Below are 15141 nucleotides of genomic sequence, written 5' to 3'. Positions count from 1 at the left end.
TTCTACGGAAGATTCTTCTGTCGAACGCGGCCACGAGTTCGCAATCAAGATGCCCATAAAATTCTCGCTCACAGCCTAAGCAAACAGGGTTGGCTGATTACCTTATCACAGGCTACCTAAACAAAACTAACAGACCAATTGCACCCCATCTACGGCTGCTGGTTAACTACGGAGTCTTCAGGCGTAACCGACAGGCCGAACTGGACGTGGATGGCGGGCTTAATGTGACGAAGTTCCTGCAATTGAGGCGCATCTAATTTTAATTATACTAATGCATATACATTGGAGAAACTTCACTTTAAAATATCCAGTCGAAGCCAGAGTTAAATCTCATTCGTTACGTTCCGTCATATGCTACTCAAGAATAAATGATAGTTTGAACTGTATGTTCTAAATATGAGTTTCGACGCTGCGCACCGATTAAGAACAAAACGAGTTCTCATAACCGATGGTTTCATTCTGAGTCAGTTACGCAGTAACATAAATCGATCGCAAAATTTTTTCAAATAGTTCCTGTCATCATGTTCATGATTTTTTTTGTGGTCCAACATCAAAGCTCACAACTTTCTTTCGAGAATGCCTCTTACTAACTTACTATTCCGATGCTATTATGCATTCTTCTTCTCCAAAGATTAGAATGGAAAATATACTATGTAAAGACCTGAAGTCTTTAAACTTTTCAGATTCTTAATGTTACCGGAGAAAAGGAAAGATCCATTGAATGCATAACCTTCAAAATAACCTGACCAGGACCAGAAGGGAAGCTTGACCGATGGTACAGTGACGAAGTTCCGTATCAGTATGATAAAAGATGTGAGGATATCAAAATAAACGCCTATAGCGCCATTATTTATTTAATCTGGCCATTAATTCTTGCCGACAGTGGAACCATATGATATTTTTCCAGCATATGATTGAATCGATGGGGGCTATAAGCCGAAAAAAATATGCTAAATAAAATTCCAATTACTGCCTGATTGGAAAATAATTTTCGACCCAAGCGATTAATAATGAATAAGCGTAAACATCTTGTACCATCAAACCATATAAAATCATATTAAGTGCATATTCAATTTGAGTCCACTCAAAAAAACTCAATAAAACCACTTCCCTGCAGTCATATTTTTCTTAAAACTGCCAAGATATATTTTGGCTGAATCTCAAAAAAAAGTTTTGTGAAAGAAAAATGCAATTTGATATTTGTGTTGTAAAGTTAAAAAATTTAAAATCACGATTACTCTACTTGAAAAAAAGAAAGACATTAACCTTCACACAACAGGTAAGCCAACATTATTGACCTCTATTAAATATTTTTCTTAGCAGGGAACTGTTAGGTTTGCGTCGATCAGAGAAATAATAAACGCCACTAAGTAGCGTATAATGTTGATATTATATTCTCTTTTATTGACATGCGTTTTTATCGGAGTATCGAATCGATTGCCAGTAATGCTTCGCAATTCTCCAAAGAAAAATATTATGCAATGTTCATGAAAGTACAAAGCAGTAAGAAGTGCATGTGTACACTGGGATGGCTGAATAAACAATAATAAAAGATGTGATTTTCCTGTCTATTGAGTATAACCTCTCTTTTTTGTGGAATTAAATCCATATTGAAACCTAATTATTCATCAAAACAAAAAAACGCCCACAGAATTCAAATGAAAATCATATGAAGAGTTCGAGCGGAAAATCAGCCAACTCTTGCACAACTCGAGCACCTTCCCTTTTGCAATTGAAATAAGGAAGCAGAGGTAACAAATGATGTACAACAATGGTTGTAACTAGTCAAAACTTGTGAAATAATAACCTATCATAGATTTTCCATCTTACTTTTTTGGGACCCAAAAATCTTTTCATATTTTCTCATTGTCTTGGAAGCGCTGCATAGTTTTCCGTTTTTTCTTCACTCGACCTTTTTGAGTGAAAGTGCCAACTGATTAAAATCTTATGCTACCAATTTAGGTCTAATGTTTTCAAAGTGATTAAAACAAAACCTCCACATGGACGAAAAGCATGATTTAGTTTGATTATATAATATTTTAATTTTATGTGGGTACATGATCACATCACAGCGCTTAATTTGGGCGTATTATGTTGATAATAATGGAAAGAATTATTATTAGGTTGTGAGATATTTTCCAAAAATTTTTTTGGGAAGTACGTAAGAGATCGGTTAGATGATTTGTGTTTCACGGAATTCATCCCAGCAAACTTCTTCAATTTTGAATAATTTAGTGTGGCCTTTATTTGAAAATGTATTTTTAAGCGCTCAAAGGGGCTTAGTACCGGTTTTTATGTAATACTGAAGACGATTTTGTAGAACAGGATCTATGCTATTGATAGTGGTCAAATAAAATAATTTGCTTCACGCGAAATTTCAAGAAGCTTATTCCATAAACTAGACACCAAGCGAGATTTTCCATTGTATTCAGGATGGGTATATAAAACCGTCGGAAGGTAAATTAGGCAAATAATAGCTATTAAAATTTGACTAGCTCCAAGAGAACTTCTACTATTCTGGGAAGTTCTTGGTATGTTTGATCATTTTCAACATTTATGAAAATATATGCATTTTCCAATAACAATTTAAAATATTATACGTGAAAATTCGCGTATTGTAACAGGTTACAGCTGAAATATGAGGCATTTGAAATTCTACACAAACGCGAAAAGTAAATGTTTATTTAATTCTCTTGAAGTTAGTCAAATTTTCAACATTTATAGAACCGTTGTGTATATCCTCCATGGCAAAGAGAAGATAAAACCTACGAATATATCCACATCATATCCAGATTAGGTTTAATTGGATATATATATTTCACTCAGAAATTCGAAAATGATCATCAGTATCCTTGGTACAATTTCTTTGTATTACTAACTTGAAAAACGGTAGTTCTTGTAGCGCGTGTTGAAAATGATTTGATTAAATTTACATAAATTATTGAACAAATGAAATCAAGTCTAGGACGCTAGCTAGAGGCATATAATGCCTATTACATACGACAGGCGCTAGAAGCAATTAAGATTTACATTTCTCACGATTTATAGGTTGCGAAATTCAATTGATCAAGACATTATCATTTGTCCAACTTTAAAAGACGCATCACTGTTAAACATTTTTATCATCATAAGAGGTACCCCGTTTGCTTGTTGATGATCCCTTCTTACTTCCACATTCTAAAATCATTCTTGAACACAATACAACCTTTCAACTCTTCAAATATCTTCGAAACTTATTTAGAATACATTTCTATGGTTCCAAAACTAGGATAATTGTGAGTTATGGAGTCGCTATCGAAAGAAAACCACCAACTAAGCGGGCAATACTTAACTGATTGCTTTGAAAAAGAAGAGAACCAATACTGGTCGTCTTACATTTACAGGAAGGATCGCAGCTGACTCTCACCATAAAATGTACATAATACTTTAACGAGTTTGAATGGAAAATTATTCTGTGTCAAACATATTCTACTGACTTTACACTTTCCTATTTCCTCTTATACCGTCGTTTTTTTTCTGCAAAATCGGTATAATAAATATTTTCTCTATTAGCAAAAGTCGAAAGTGGAGACATTTATCTGATGAATGAACCAAAATAAATAATAAAAAGAGTTTCCCTTGTCGTGATTCAATCTGTTCTCGTCCCAAGATCACCGAGCTCTCTTCCAGCATTCCTTAATGACATACGGTGTCCGGTGTGATGCTATTTTCTCCCTCTAAGAAGTGCCATACAATCATTGAGTTCAGCTTTGCGCTTTTCCTTTCCTTCTTCCTGGCCATTTCCGCTTCTCTCTTGTGCTCTCCCCCGTCTACCGTAACCAATCTTTTCGTTTGTCATACATAGCTCTTCTCGCCATCTTGACACGTTAATTTCTATATTCGGCTGGATTCGTGCTTCGGTTTGCGATCCTTGGGGGATCCGAGCTTGCTTTTGAATTGATGCACCCTTGATGGCACCACGTCAATATTCAAGGGTTTCTTCGTTTTTTAAGTTTCGTCGAAGCCACAGAGTGTATGATCCCTATTCTTCTTTTCCTTTCCAAGATATTGACGAGGGATGTCAGTGCCCGTATTTCTTCGAGTTTCGCCTTTTTTCTCATGAGATCATCATCGATAATCGATGGTTAGAAGCCGTTCTTCGCTCCGGTCTCGATAATATACTCTTTTTCTTTCGTAAATCTTTCAGCACATTGGGGACCACGGTGAACAATCTGTAGATCACTGCATGGAAAGGGACCATTTTATGTGAACGATAGTAATTTCGAATCGTTCGCTGTGTATAGGCTTTCTATAAATGTTAAAATAGGTCTCCTCTAACTCTAGAAATGGGAATTCTCCATCGTCTTCTATCTTCATTGTAAACCTTAACTACCAATGTAACTTATTCAGGACCTCTAATATCTCCTCTACTGTGCCCTTATGGGCAATGGTGAAAATCTCATCTACATACCTTGTCCAGATTTTGGGGGCAGATCTCTCAAATGTATGTGATTCTCAATCTTGTCCATGACAAACAGGGAGGCAGGAGGTTTCCCATTGCCACTTCTCTGGTTCCCTCTAAAACCAGGTAGCTCTCTGTCATGCATATCTCCGCAAGTTTCATGAGAATCCCGGTTTCTCGTTTCCACGTCAAAGATGTAGGATTTTTTCTTAGTAGTCACTTTTCCAGATAAAGAAGCGCCTCCCTTACCGGGATGATTGGAATCAGGGCCTCCAAACCAAAAGGGAACAAATGGAACCACGAGCCAACAGAGAGGTGACAAGTGAAACACTGGGCTGTATTATTGTCACCCAAACCCCGATGTCTAATTGAATTAGAGAATATCAATTAAAAGCTCCCTATGTAAAATTTAATATTTAAAGAACGAAATAGACCAAAAGAATTTAGTTGATTATATGCTGAGGAAGGGCAAAACTGGTACCCGAAACGCGTATATACCAATAAAATAATATACACTGTTTTAAGAACAAATTAATTATTTTTATTTTAATGCAAAGCATGGATAAAATCGACGAAATTGATGTCCAATGAATGCAGGCGGGAAGAGAAAATTTAGTCGGCATATGTAAATACCGGACCCTCGGTAACTTGGCCAATAGAGGAAGTAGTTATAGGCTGTGTTCATGTGCTAACCAGGAAATTAGAAATGCGACGAGTACCAGCTTGATAGTAGTATAATATCACATCACTTTTGAGAAAAGTAATATTGCAAAGTTATACCACAAACATCACCTTTCATTGCCTTAACCATATGTGTGATGATACATCACCAAGATCATATGTTACACTCGCCAGCCGACATTACTTATGATTAGAGTGATATTTTTCCTGCATTTGTCACATTCATAGCGTAGAATGTACGGCAGCGCCAAGTAGGTATGAATGAAGATTGAACCGGGGAATTATTTTCTTTGCTCAGCATTGCATAGAATTCCACACGAAGCCTAAATCATTTTTGGACGGTAAACATAGTAAACAAAACAGGGAATTATAACACTAGCAGATTTGCAAGCGATAGTCGGCACTCAACCACCTCCACCGCCACTAATGCTAGAGGAGAAGCGATATTCTGCAATGTGATGTCACATCAGCCGGGACAAAATATTATTGATTCGAAGAGTAATGTGATCATCACCTCTCTATTTTGTGATGATGTAATGATGTGTTTGGATCCCACTTCGTGATGGTAGTGTGATATTGCATTTTAAGGCTTGTGATATTATATGCAACTCTATTGGGATTTTCGGACGAACTTCTGGAATCCTTAAATGATGATGATAATGAATTTAAGGCTCGCATCAAGATGAATCTAATATCCCCATAAATAGGGGAAACTTTGAAAACGTATGCTATGAACATGAAGTTAATATGGGAATGCAAAAAAGGGGCGACCTGGTGTGAAACGACAACTCGACGAGTTGAATGCCACGAAACTGCAGGAAGATTCACGACATCATTTCTCATTACCCCATCTCCCTTCCCTTCTTGCTTGGTAGAGGATCAACAAGTAGGCGAGCAAAATGTAAAAGCAAGCGCGAGTTAGGTCACTTAATTTTTTTCACATCAGTATTTACACCCACCCTTAGAGTGCTCCAAGGAAGAGAGAGAGAGAGAGAGGAAGAGGGTATAAACATAAATGAAATATCTGCCTAACAAGCATCTACCTGTTGTAACATAAGCAATTTGCTTGCCTGGGGATTTCCCGCCTTTGCTTTACCAATTTGTAGTTAGGAATTTTAGGATTTCGTTGTTTTCTTTTGTAAAATTGGCAATTGAATTCAATATCTAATTTTCAGAAAGTTCTTCACTCGCGTATATCCACTTCTCTTTCAAATTTTCTATTTGCCAGAAAAGAGCCAATCAATATTGCACACATCTCCTCCCAGGTGAACCTTCACTTTTTGTAAGGAGCTCCTCGATGACTTCCCCATTCCTGGCCATTTGTTGTCGATCGCGAAAAATCGCTTCTTTATCGTGTGATCCTTGATCTGCTGAAAACTGATCAGGTAGAAGTGGAGGCGAATCGATGAACGCAATCGAGGAGCAGAAATGTCTGTTGATCGCTACGAACGCGATGTGTCACCGTGGAAAAATGTGGGAAGTGCAAGCTTAGCATGTGTCGTCATAAACGCAACTTAAACGATTTACCGCATCATGAAAGCACTTGCAAGTGTCCGTAAGCCTTTCGACTGTCATTTGAGGGACGTTAACGATAGATTTCTCATCCACGATAATCACGAATCTTTCTAATACTCTTTAGAGTTTCTTGGAGTTGGCACTTCATGCATCAAAGAGCCCCTGGAAAGCTTATTCGACAAGGAGCAGGCTGGTAAAATCACATGCTACTTGATGACAACGAGATTACTTTCTGTATGATAGCAAGCTGCGGTTCGAGTTGTGGCAATTTGTTACAAAAGGTGAATTCGTCGGTTGTCGGTTGTTACACCTTTAGAGATACCAAAGGTCGCTGCTGCTAGTGCAAGTTGGTTTTTACACATTTCGAACAAATCGCTACTTTTAGTCATTCATTGGATGTTTTTCTTGTCTTTTGATCCACCACACTATTTCTCGAAGGAATCGACGATAGAAGTTCAACGTACCGAGAAATCGATGTTATTGTACTTTGTCTAATGGTCTAATGATATTTTTGTCAACCCAGTAGCCTAAATATTCGATTTCTTTAACGCCGACAGCCATGTTTACGATCAAACCCTGTTTCTAAGCGATCGATTCCAGAAACGTGACGTTGATGTAACATGACCAGTTAGTAATTGGTCTATATAGCGTTTGAAAGTCTGGGAAGCACTTTCCATATCGAATATCAATATCAGAAATTCGAATAAATCGAATTGTATTATTTTTGAAACTATATTCTCCGTTTCTAGAACCGGCAGGAAATCGGGAAAGGGTCTCATTGAGTTTTTATCGGGTTGGCCATTTTACCTGTAGCAATCACCACAAGATCCTTGGGCGTGAGGTGGAGTGGACTTGCCTAAGGATTGCCAGATGGTAAGACGGTAAGACCTTTGCTTGGCCATATGTCCGACTTCCGATCGAATGTTCTTTTAACAGTATTCTGCGTGCACGCTTGGCAACAGACGGTCCTCTCTTGACAATATGATGGCGCACTTTCTGGCCTGCGACCTGAAATTATCCTCTAAATAATCGACTGAGGCAAAACAATTCATCATCGTATGTCCATATAAGGGACCCATTTGTAGCGTAGAGTTTAAAGTCAGATGGTTGGTCTAACCTGGCCATCTGATCCAATAAAGAGGTAGTTCCTTTCTCGAATGATGAGGAAAATGCTTGCACGGAGCTTCACATTGCCATACTTTTCAAGCAAACTTTGTGTGATAATAACAAAAGATTTCTCCTTCTACTGATTGCTGGAGTTAATGTGGTATTTGGAGACTCGATTATCGTGGTTTCCGTTGATGACTATTATAGTTGGATCTTGAATCAGTCTGTGTGGGAGGCGTCGGATTTGAATTAACATTAAATCTGACAGAGGTTTCAGTGGCTTCTATAATGTTGTTTACGTTTTCTACTAGTTTAGTAAACTCATTAATTGCGCTCGTGTTGCCTCTAAAGCGTTCCCATGGATTCACCCTCTGCACTGTTACCAAATAGCATCCTCAATCATCCAAACGCACGTCCGATTGAGTACTTTCTGCGAATGGGTCCTTGAAATAAGGTTTTTCACGAAACCTTAAAAAGCATCAATCAAAATTTAAAGCCTCGCTAATAATTTTTTCGACATCAACGGCACCGTCAAACTGCAAACCAAACTATTTGCAAGTTTTGGCAACACCACGAGAGCGAATTCATGAAAAGCACCCAGAGTTGTGGCAGCACAAGTCATCGATTTGCATCCATAACTTTTTCCTGATTCCGAAGATCAAGTCTGATTTAAAAGGAACCTGGTTCGAGTCGAAAATCAGCAGAGTTCCTAAATCCCCTTCCAACATTGTTTTGACTAATGGAAAAACCGAATGAAACGCCGTGTGGCGAAGGGAGAGGCAAGTACATTGTAGGGGAGTAGAACATTTATTATGTTTATCTGGATTTTGTTCATTAACACTTATTTTTTATCTCACATATTAAGCATCTGTAGCTTATCTGAAGCAGTTTCAGATATTATTTCAATTTCCTCTTTGCACAACAAATCGATGAAAAATAAAACCAATCATGAACTCCACAAAAATTAATTGCTTTATGAAAGACCGATAAATTACTTGTTTATTCTCGTATTCAAAACTCCGTCAAAGATTCATTGATGCATGATATCTTTTCTACGTAAACAAGTTTGAATTTCCCTTTCAAATAAAGTCCTCTTTATCCACTCGACATTCTTTTTCCGCTACAGCAGAAAATATCTAAAAGCAAAAAATCAAAAACCACCATAATTTGCTATTCATGCTGGAAGCACCATTAGATATAATTTATTCAATTTTGATATTTTTATAACTAATTGAGAATGCATTCAAAAAGCTACTTTCCAGGACCGATTGCTTCCACGGGATCTCATTCAGTGGCCGGCGTATCTTTGATTTGAAATTATATTAAGATTAAATGTGTTATGTGTGGACAAATGATGGTCTTCATAAAAAAGTGTCGTATTTATGACGCTCGTATATCTTTATCTTGCATAAGTACAGACGGATGGGTTTTGAAGTGGTCATGTTGCCCATACACTGGCCTGCTCGTGAATAATGCGCAGTTTCCGTGATCTCAAATGAGGGGAATTTCAAACATAAATCGAAAATATGCGGTACCATCTATTAACAACAAAAAGCGCCTTATCAGAATTCTTATCAGTAACAAAACAGCAATTGCTGATAATTCCAAAACAAAGAGTGCTGATATGAGTAACTGCTTCGAATGCATTCGGCTCGCACTCTCCTAGGCAAGAGGAGTTTGTCAAGTGGGTCGCCCGATTATTTTATTGTGTTTATTATTCAATTATTTGATTGATACGATTAGCTACGCACCGTGAATCTCCCGCCCTCTTACACTTTGGTGACAAAACAAATATAGAAGGAACGGCCGAAAAGCTGGCGAAATACCGTTCCATTAGTGAAGATGAAAGAGTAACTTGGTGAGAGGAAAGTGATCAACTGCCGCGCGACTACCAGCAGAAACAACAGATACATGGATGTGATCTTTTCAAATAACCTACAGCTCTTGAAATCCGAGTGGTAGATTGTTTGGTGCAGCAACGCGTCCATGAGATATCTCGTTCACCATATCTTGGCTCAGATACTGTTCAAGATTACGAGCTGGAAGCCAGTGCGGTACGGTGTGGTCCAATGATTTGGACGTCGGTCGGTTGTTAGTTAGCTATCTGCGCTTAGAGATTGTCCTCTTGATCATCACAATATAGTTTGTCTTAACAGATCTCAGACAACCCGCAAACTGTTAAGAAGTAAAGTTCAATTTTTCCCTAGTTTAGTGTGAATGTACTTTTTCTTAAAATTTTGATAGTGGCTTAGAAAAAGATATTTTAAAAGTGTCCGTTTAAATTTTTTCTTGGAAAAAATTGAAAAGATGCGTTTTCAATATCTATTTTAGTGCTTGAATGGCCTTATTAACGGTTTTCTTTCAATCTTTTTTCATTACAGGTGGAACTGAGATCGAAATCAGGATTTTTTCGGACCAAACGCCAAAAAACAGATTTTAGATACTTTTTATTGAAAAAATTGTTAGAAATTTGGTATAACAATGTTTCACAACAGTGGACCACCGAAGTTTTCTGTGATATTAGTAGGAATACTTGTAGCACTAATTGGATTATTTAGTTTAGTCAATCAAATAAGTGCCCTTGACAATGGACTGGCCCGTACACCACCTATGGGGTGGCTATCGTGGGAACGGTTCCGTTGTAACACGGATTGCGATGGAGATCCAGAAAATTGTATTAGGTAAGTGAAAACAAAAATTTTTTTTTTCTAAGCAAATTGTACCAACCATCACCCATTTTCTTGTGGTGAGTGATCTTGATGGATAATCGGATGGTTCGGTGATCATGCTGAAGGTGTTTTGCAAGTGTTACTAGTGGCTAGTTGGATAATAACTTAATGGGCCATTACGTCTTCTGGGAATTTGATTACAAACGCCCATATTGCATCGATCATTGATCGAAAATAATGCACGGCGATGGAATTTTGATGGAGAAAGGCACGTTCCTCGTTGCATTCATAATCAATTTATGTTTTTGCATGTGCAGTTTTTAATAAGTGAATTTACATGCAATGTGCGCGACCAATTATACGTGCGTCCAATCTAGTGAACTGACGCGATCAATCGATATGCGATCAATTGATACTCAATCAACAAACGCATGACCTGTAATTAGCAATAATCCCTAAACCGGACACACCAATAAAAATGTCCGCACAGTGAGTGTATCGAAACAAGTGCAAATGTGTTAATTATTCAATAAAAGTATGTTGATAACCAAACTAATTATAAAAAGTGTAGAAAAAACTTTAAAAGCCCCTTATGCATAAAATAAAAACAAAAGTGACCTGAATAAAGTTTAGAAAAAAATCGGGACAGCTTAAAAAAATTGCGTTAGAGGTCTACTTTGCATTTGTCACCTTGTGCATTCCCATTTCTAAACTCAGGCCACATCATAATCCACTGATAACAGTTATACGAGTCAACTTTTTTCAGATTTCAAAATAAGAAAAATCTACATAATAAAATCTGTATCGACTGTAATCATCAGCTTCACTAGCGGATGACCTTTTACATTATCACATAGTATGCATAAATTTAAAAGTGAAATATAAAAAAATAACTGGCGAAACCTACCTAGATCCCCCGCGATACCAACACCAAGCACACGAAATATATGCGGACTCGATATGGAAATGGCAACCAGTTTTTAATTGACTTATTTAGAAATCCAAAGCAGCGGATGGTGGAGAAAAAAAATGGATTTTGATATATAGGTGTATAGTCAACCGGATCGGAAGTGACGGACGACTTATTCTTCTGCATATTGGTATATGCTCATGGATTACACACCTTTCTAACACCAGCAGGTTGCAAAAAATGTGAATCTCCTACATAGATCTGGTGGATCTCGAGTGATATTGATCACGAGTGACGACATTGATGAAACGAGATGAGACGTTTTTTGTGGAAGTCACTTTTGCTTTCAAGGTCCTTGAGCTGCGATTAGAATATTTTGTTGTATCTCATGTTTTGAGGTCAACTTGAGCAACAGAAGCTAGTTTTCGATACCTAAACGATTTTGGAACCAGCACAGTGACACGCCCTCAAGAAACTTAACTATGAAAGACTGATGAAACAATGGACCTTAATTATCCATACAGACGACGTGGTTACATTTCAGTCGAGTTTCCAATCCGCCAACTCAGATTCCGGTAATAAAAATGTGATTCCCGGATACAAGTGGCCACAATCGAGAAATTCCCATGATCGCGGGTGATTAACATGGACAATACTGTTGAGGTGATAGCACTTAAGACCTTGAACTGGAGAAGGAGGAGGATCCAGTTTAAGAAAACATATGAACATCGATGTATGTATTCATGCGTCCGTGGCTACATTGCATAGAACTTGCGTTGCCTACCAAACTGACTTGAAGACATTAATCGTGGCAAACTTGCTATATTTTGCATATAATACAAAGAATTGAATTATTTAATTTACATATTTGACGATAGAATTTACATTTTATGGGATTTTATCGCCGATTAATCGAGTATTACTTGCTTTCATGATGGGCATAACAATATGAATATTTCTATTTTCGGGTGTCAATTAGACGAAAAGGAAACTTGTGGATCCGGTCAAGTTCGTTGACATTATTGTGATATCTTTTCACAAGCGTGCCGTAGTTTAGTTAATTTCGTTTAGTCGTTTCACCATCACTACCAAACAACAAAAAAATAATTTCGTTGCTCAAATGATTTTCATATTGAAAATGTGAGTGCATCACTGCTCAAAAAAACTGAACCAAGAACGACTATTCCGAATTTAACCAAATTCTACCCAACTTGATCAGTAATCAATATAAATTTATTTTGGTCGTTTCAATTTAAAAGTGAATCATCATCAAGAACAGTATCGACCATTCGGTGATGTTGCTGTCTAGGCCGAACTATATAAATTGAACAATATCATCAAGGATAGCCGGTCGAGCAACAAAACTACATTTCAAATTTGCATTATATTTGAAACTATCCGCTTTTGGATATGATGATGCCAGCTGACGTAAGCTGTCAGCCTCAGCCGATTTTAATCCTTGAAAATCGAATCCGTTATGCAAATTCAACTCTCACACTGATTAATAGCATTTAATTGATCCAAATTGGTTATCTATAAAAATAGATAAGATAAAGGAACTCACCGAATAAATGAAAGCATGATTTACACTCAAGGCCAATCATTCCTGTTTCAACTTTTAATCCAATTTTAAGCACCAGCAAAACTAACAACACACGATCACTGCATTCGTCATACACTTTCCCCTTTTTTGAGAACTCGTTTAACGAATCAATCCTCTCAGAACCATATATTTTACGGTTCAAAAACCGTTCTCGACATTTTCCTACAGACCGAATAATTTATATGAATTTCCCATAAAAGAAACTGGATGATCTAGATTTATGGAAACCAGTTTGACAACCCGGATCTTCTTTCGTTCTATTCCTAATTTGTCTGATGTTTTAGTGCCTCGAAACAACATAAATGTTTTTGGCAACCATTTTTTTCGCAAAAAATAAATTTCGTTTAATTAAACATAATCAGCAAATGATAGCTATGGGCAAGGATGTGCGAAATAGAGATCTACGACTTTATCAGAAGTTGGTAATTATTCTTTTGAATTGTTTGAAAAAGCTATCAAGGTTGAAAAAGAATGTAGAATCCGTTATTGGACTGATCTGGTTTTAGCTGTTTTTGTTGATTAGTTGAAACAGTAATAATTTACCAAGGACGTAGAAATCTTGAGGCTTCAATAGAAAGCTTTGTTTAAGAGACATGCGCCCAACAAGTTGAGACAATCTTAAATTGGTTTAATTATCGACGGCATTTGAGCAAAATTAATTCAATGTCATCAACTGATGTCGTGAATGAAGATATAAAAATGTGAAAGAAGTAATTTTTAGTTGATCTGCTTTGACATCATTCACGAAAACAAAGCGACCTATATAGAACCCTGGTTTCCAATCAAAACCATTCAGCGATCTAGATCACCAAGGCCAGCCCTTTTACTAACGTCGTCTTCTCACCAATTTCGGAACTTAACAGCGAAGGCATTCCTTGTGTTCTATACTTTAATCTTACTATATACAGGTTGATTATCTTCATTAATTTGAAGCAATCGGCCGTTATTAGTTTTCTTAATATGATGATTGCAGCAATACTGGCTTGAATGGAATTTTGTATTGGACGTTCAAGCAAAGAGAGAGTGAAGAGTCTTCCCGGAGAGAATGCTAATTTCCTATGAAGTTGAGTGTGAAATTTTGAAAAATTTACACTTAGTGCTTTTATCGACGGAATGTCAATAGTATTTCTTGTCCCCCCACATACAAAACAAACCATTTTTAAGAGAATCTCAAGTTGCCAAACATTTCATAAACAGGTCATGTCAGACCCCCTCCCCCCCATCACGATTTCTTTAGCTGGTTTAATGAGTATTTCCTTCATAATCTTCCACAATTACCTCACCATAGATACGGTGTAACTTCCTGTGGCATTGCCCCTTATCCCTCCTTAATGTGTAATCTATCCACTGCCACCTCCGCCTACGAGTGCCAGGCCCTGTGCGCCAGCCAAGTTCTTCGTTTGTAATTGTGCTAGGCCAGCGTATTCCGATAATAGGTCGCAGACAGGTGTTCACGAAGGTTTGGAATTTTTAGATGTCAGTGGAATCACTTGCCATGTGCTACTCCCATATACCAACACTAAGACAGAACAGTCTCAACTAGATATTGGTGTTGAGATAACTGCATTCCACCTTCGATGCCATTAATTCAGATAGAGAGGATGCAACGATCTGTTAGACTGAGAACATTGGTTCTGTTGGTGTTTATCCGCAGTCCAACTACACCTGCTTCTTGGCATTCGGCCATTGTTCATGGCCCGGTAAAAGAGCAAACTGATGTCATCAGCGTAGTCGAGGTGTTTCAGGAAAGATATTATAGTCCATTGAACTCTTCCACGTTCTCCGGGCAAGGCAGCATGAAGAACATCACCGATAACAAGAAGAGATAATATCGGTGACAAGATGCAGCCCTGGCGGACTCCGCTTTGGACCTCAAAATCCTGAGATTTTACCTCAGTGCATCATCTGACATTCTGCGCTATCATATGTCGCTCTGATAATAGCTATTAGCTTTTCCAGAATGCCCTTCCTGCGTAGAGCACCGCACTCCCGGTTCACACTATTAAAACCTTTCTCGAAATCGATGAAGAGCCGATGCACTGTTCCAAAATGATCCGTAGGGTGTTGATGTGGTGAATACCGGAGCGGATGTTGTATCAGGGATCTAATTTGTCCCGAGACAAAACTTCACTCAGTTTTATCGGTTTTTCAGTTTTGCATCAGAAATCAGAAGAAACTCTTTCCCTACCCATCTTACTCACCAGAGCTGGTTCCT

The 15141-nt window shown here is 37.7% G+C and overlaps 2 protein-coding genes across 3 annotated transcripts in view; one reads left to right on the top strand and one right to left on the bottom strand.

The window, feature by feature from the left end:
• LOC119660402 (6-phosphofructo-2-kinase/fructose-2,6-bisphosphatase-like) overlaps positions 1-15141 on the bottom strand; it is a 272893-nt gene that overhangs the window by 162536 nt on the left and 95216 nt on the right. The gene's annotated exons all lie outside the window — the stretch shown is intronic.
• Positions 1-15141, top strand: part of LOC119660415 (alpha-N-acetylgalactosaminidase) — a 152409-nt gene that overhangs the window by 112696 nt on the left and 24572 nt on the right. The window contains exons 1-2 of one of the 2 annotated variants that reach the window (XM_038068963.1): positions 9398-9929; positions 10126-10425. In XM_038068963.1, coding sequence (XP_037924891.1) covers positions 10226-10425 — 200 coding nt within the window. In that variant the 5' untranslated portion in view covers positions 9398-9929; positions 10126-10225. Of the gene's footprint in view, positions 1-9397; positions 9930-10125; positions 10426-15141 lie in introns of those variants that run through there. The other variant, XM_038068971.1, reaches the window with a different exon arrangement.

Source organism: Hermetia illucens, chromosome 1 (genome assembly GCF_905115235.1).
Source record: "Hermetia illucens chromosome 1, iHerIll2.2.curated.20191125, whole genome shotgun sequence".
NCBI classification, from domain to species: domain Eukaryota; kingdom Metazoa; phylum Arthropoda; class Insecta; order Diptera; family Stratiomyidae; genus Hermetia; species Hermetia illucens.
This window is presented reverse-complemented; position numbering and strand designations above follow the sequence as displayed.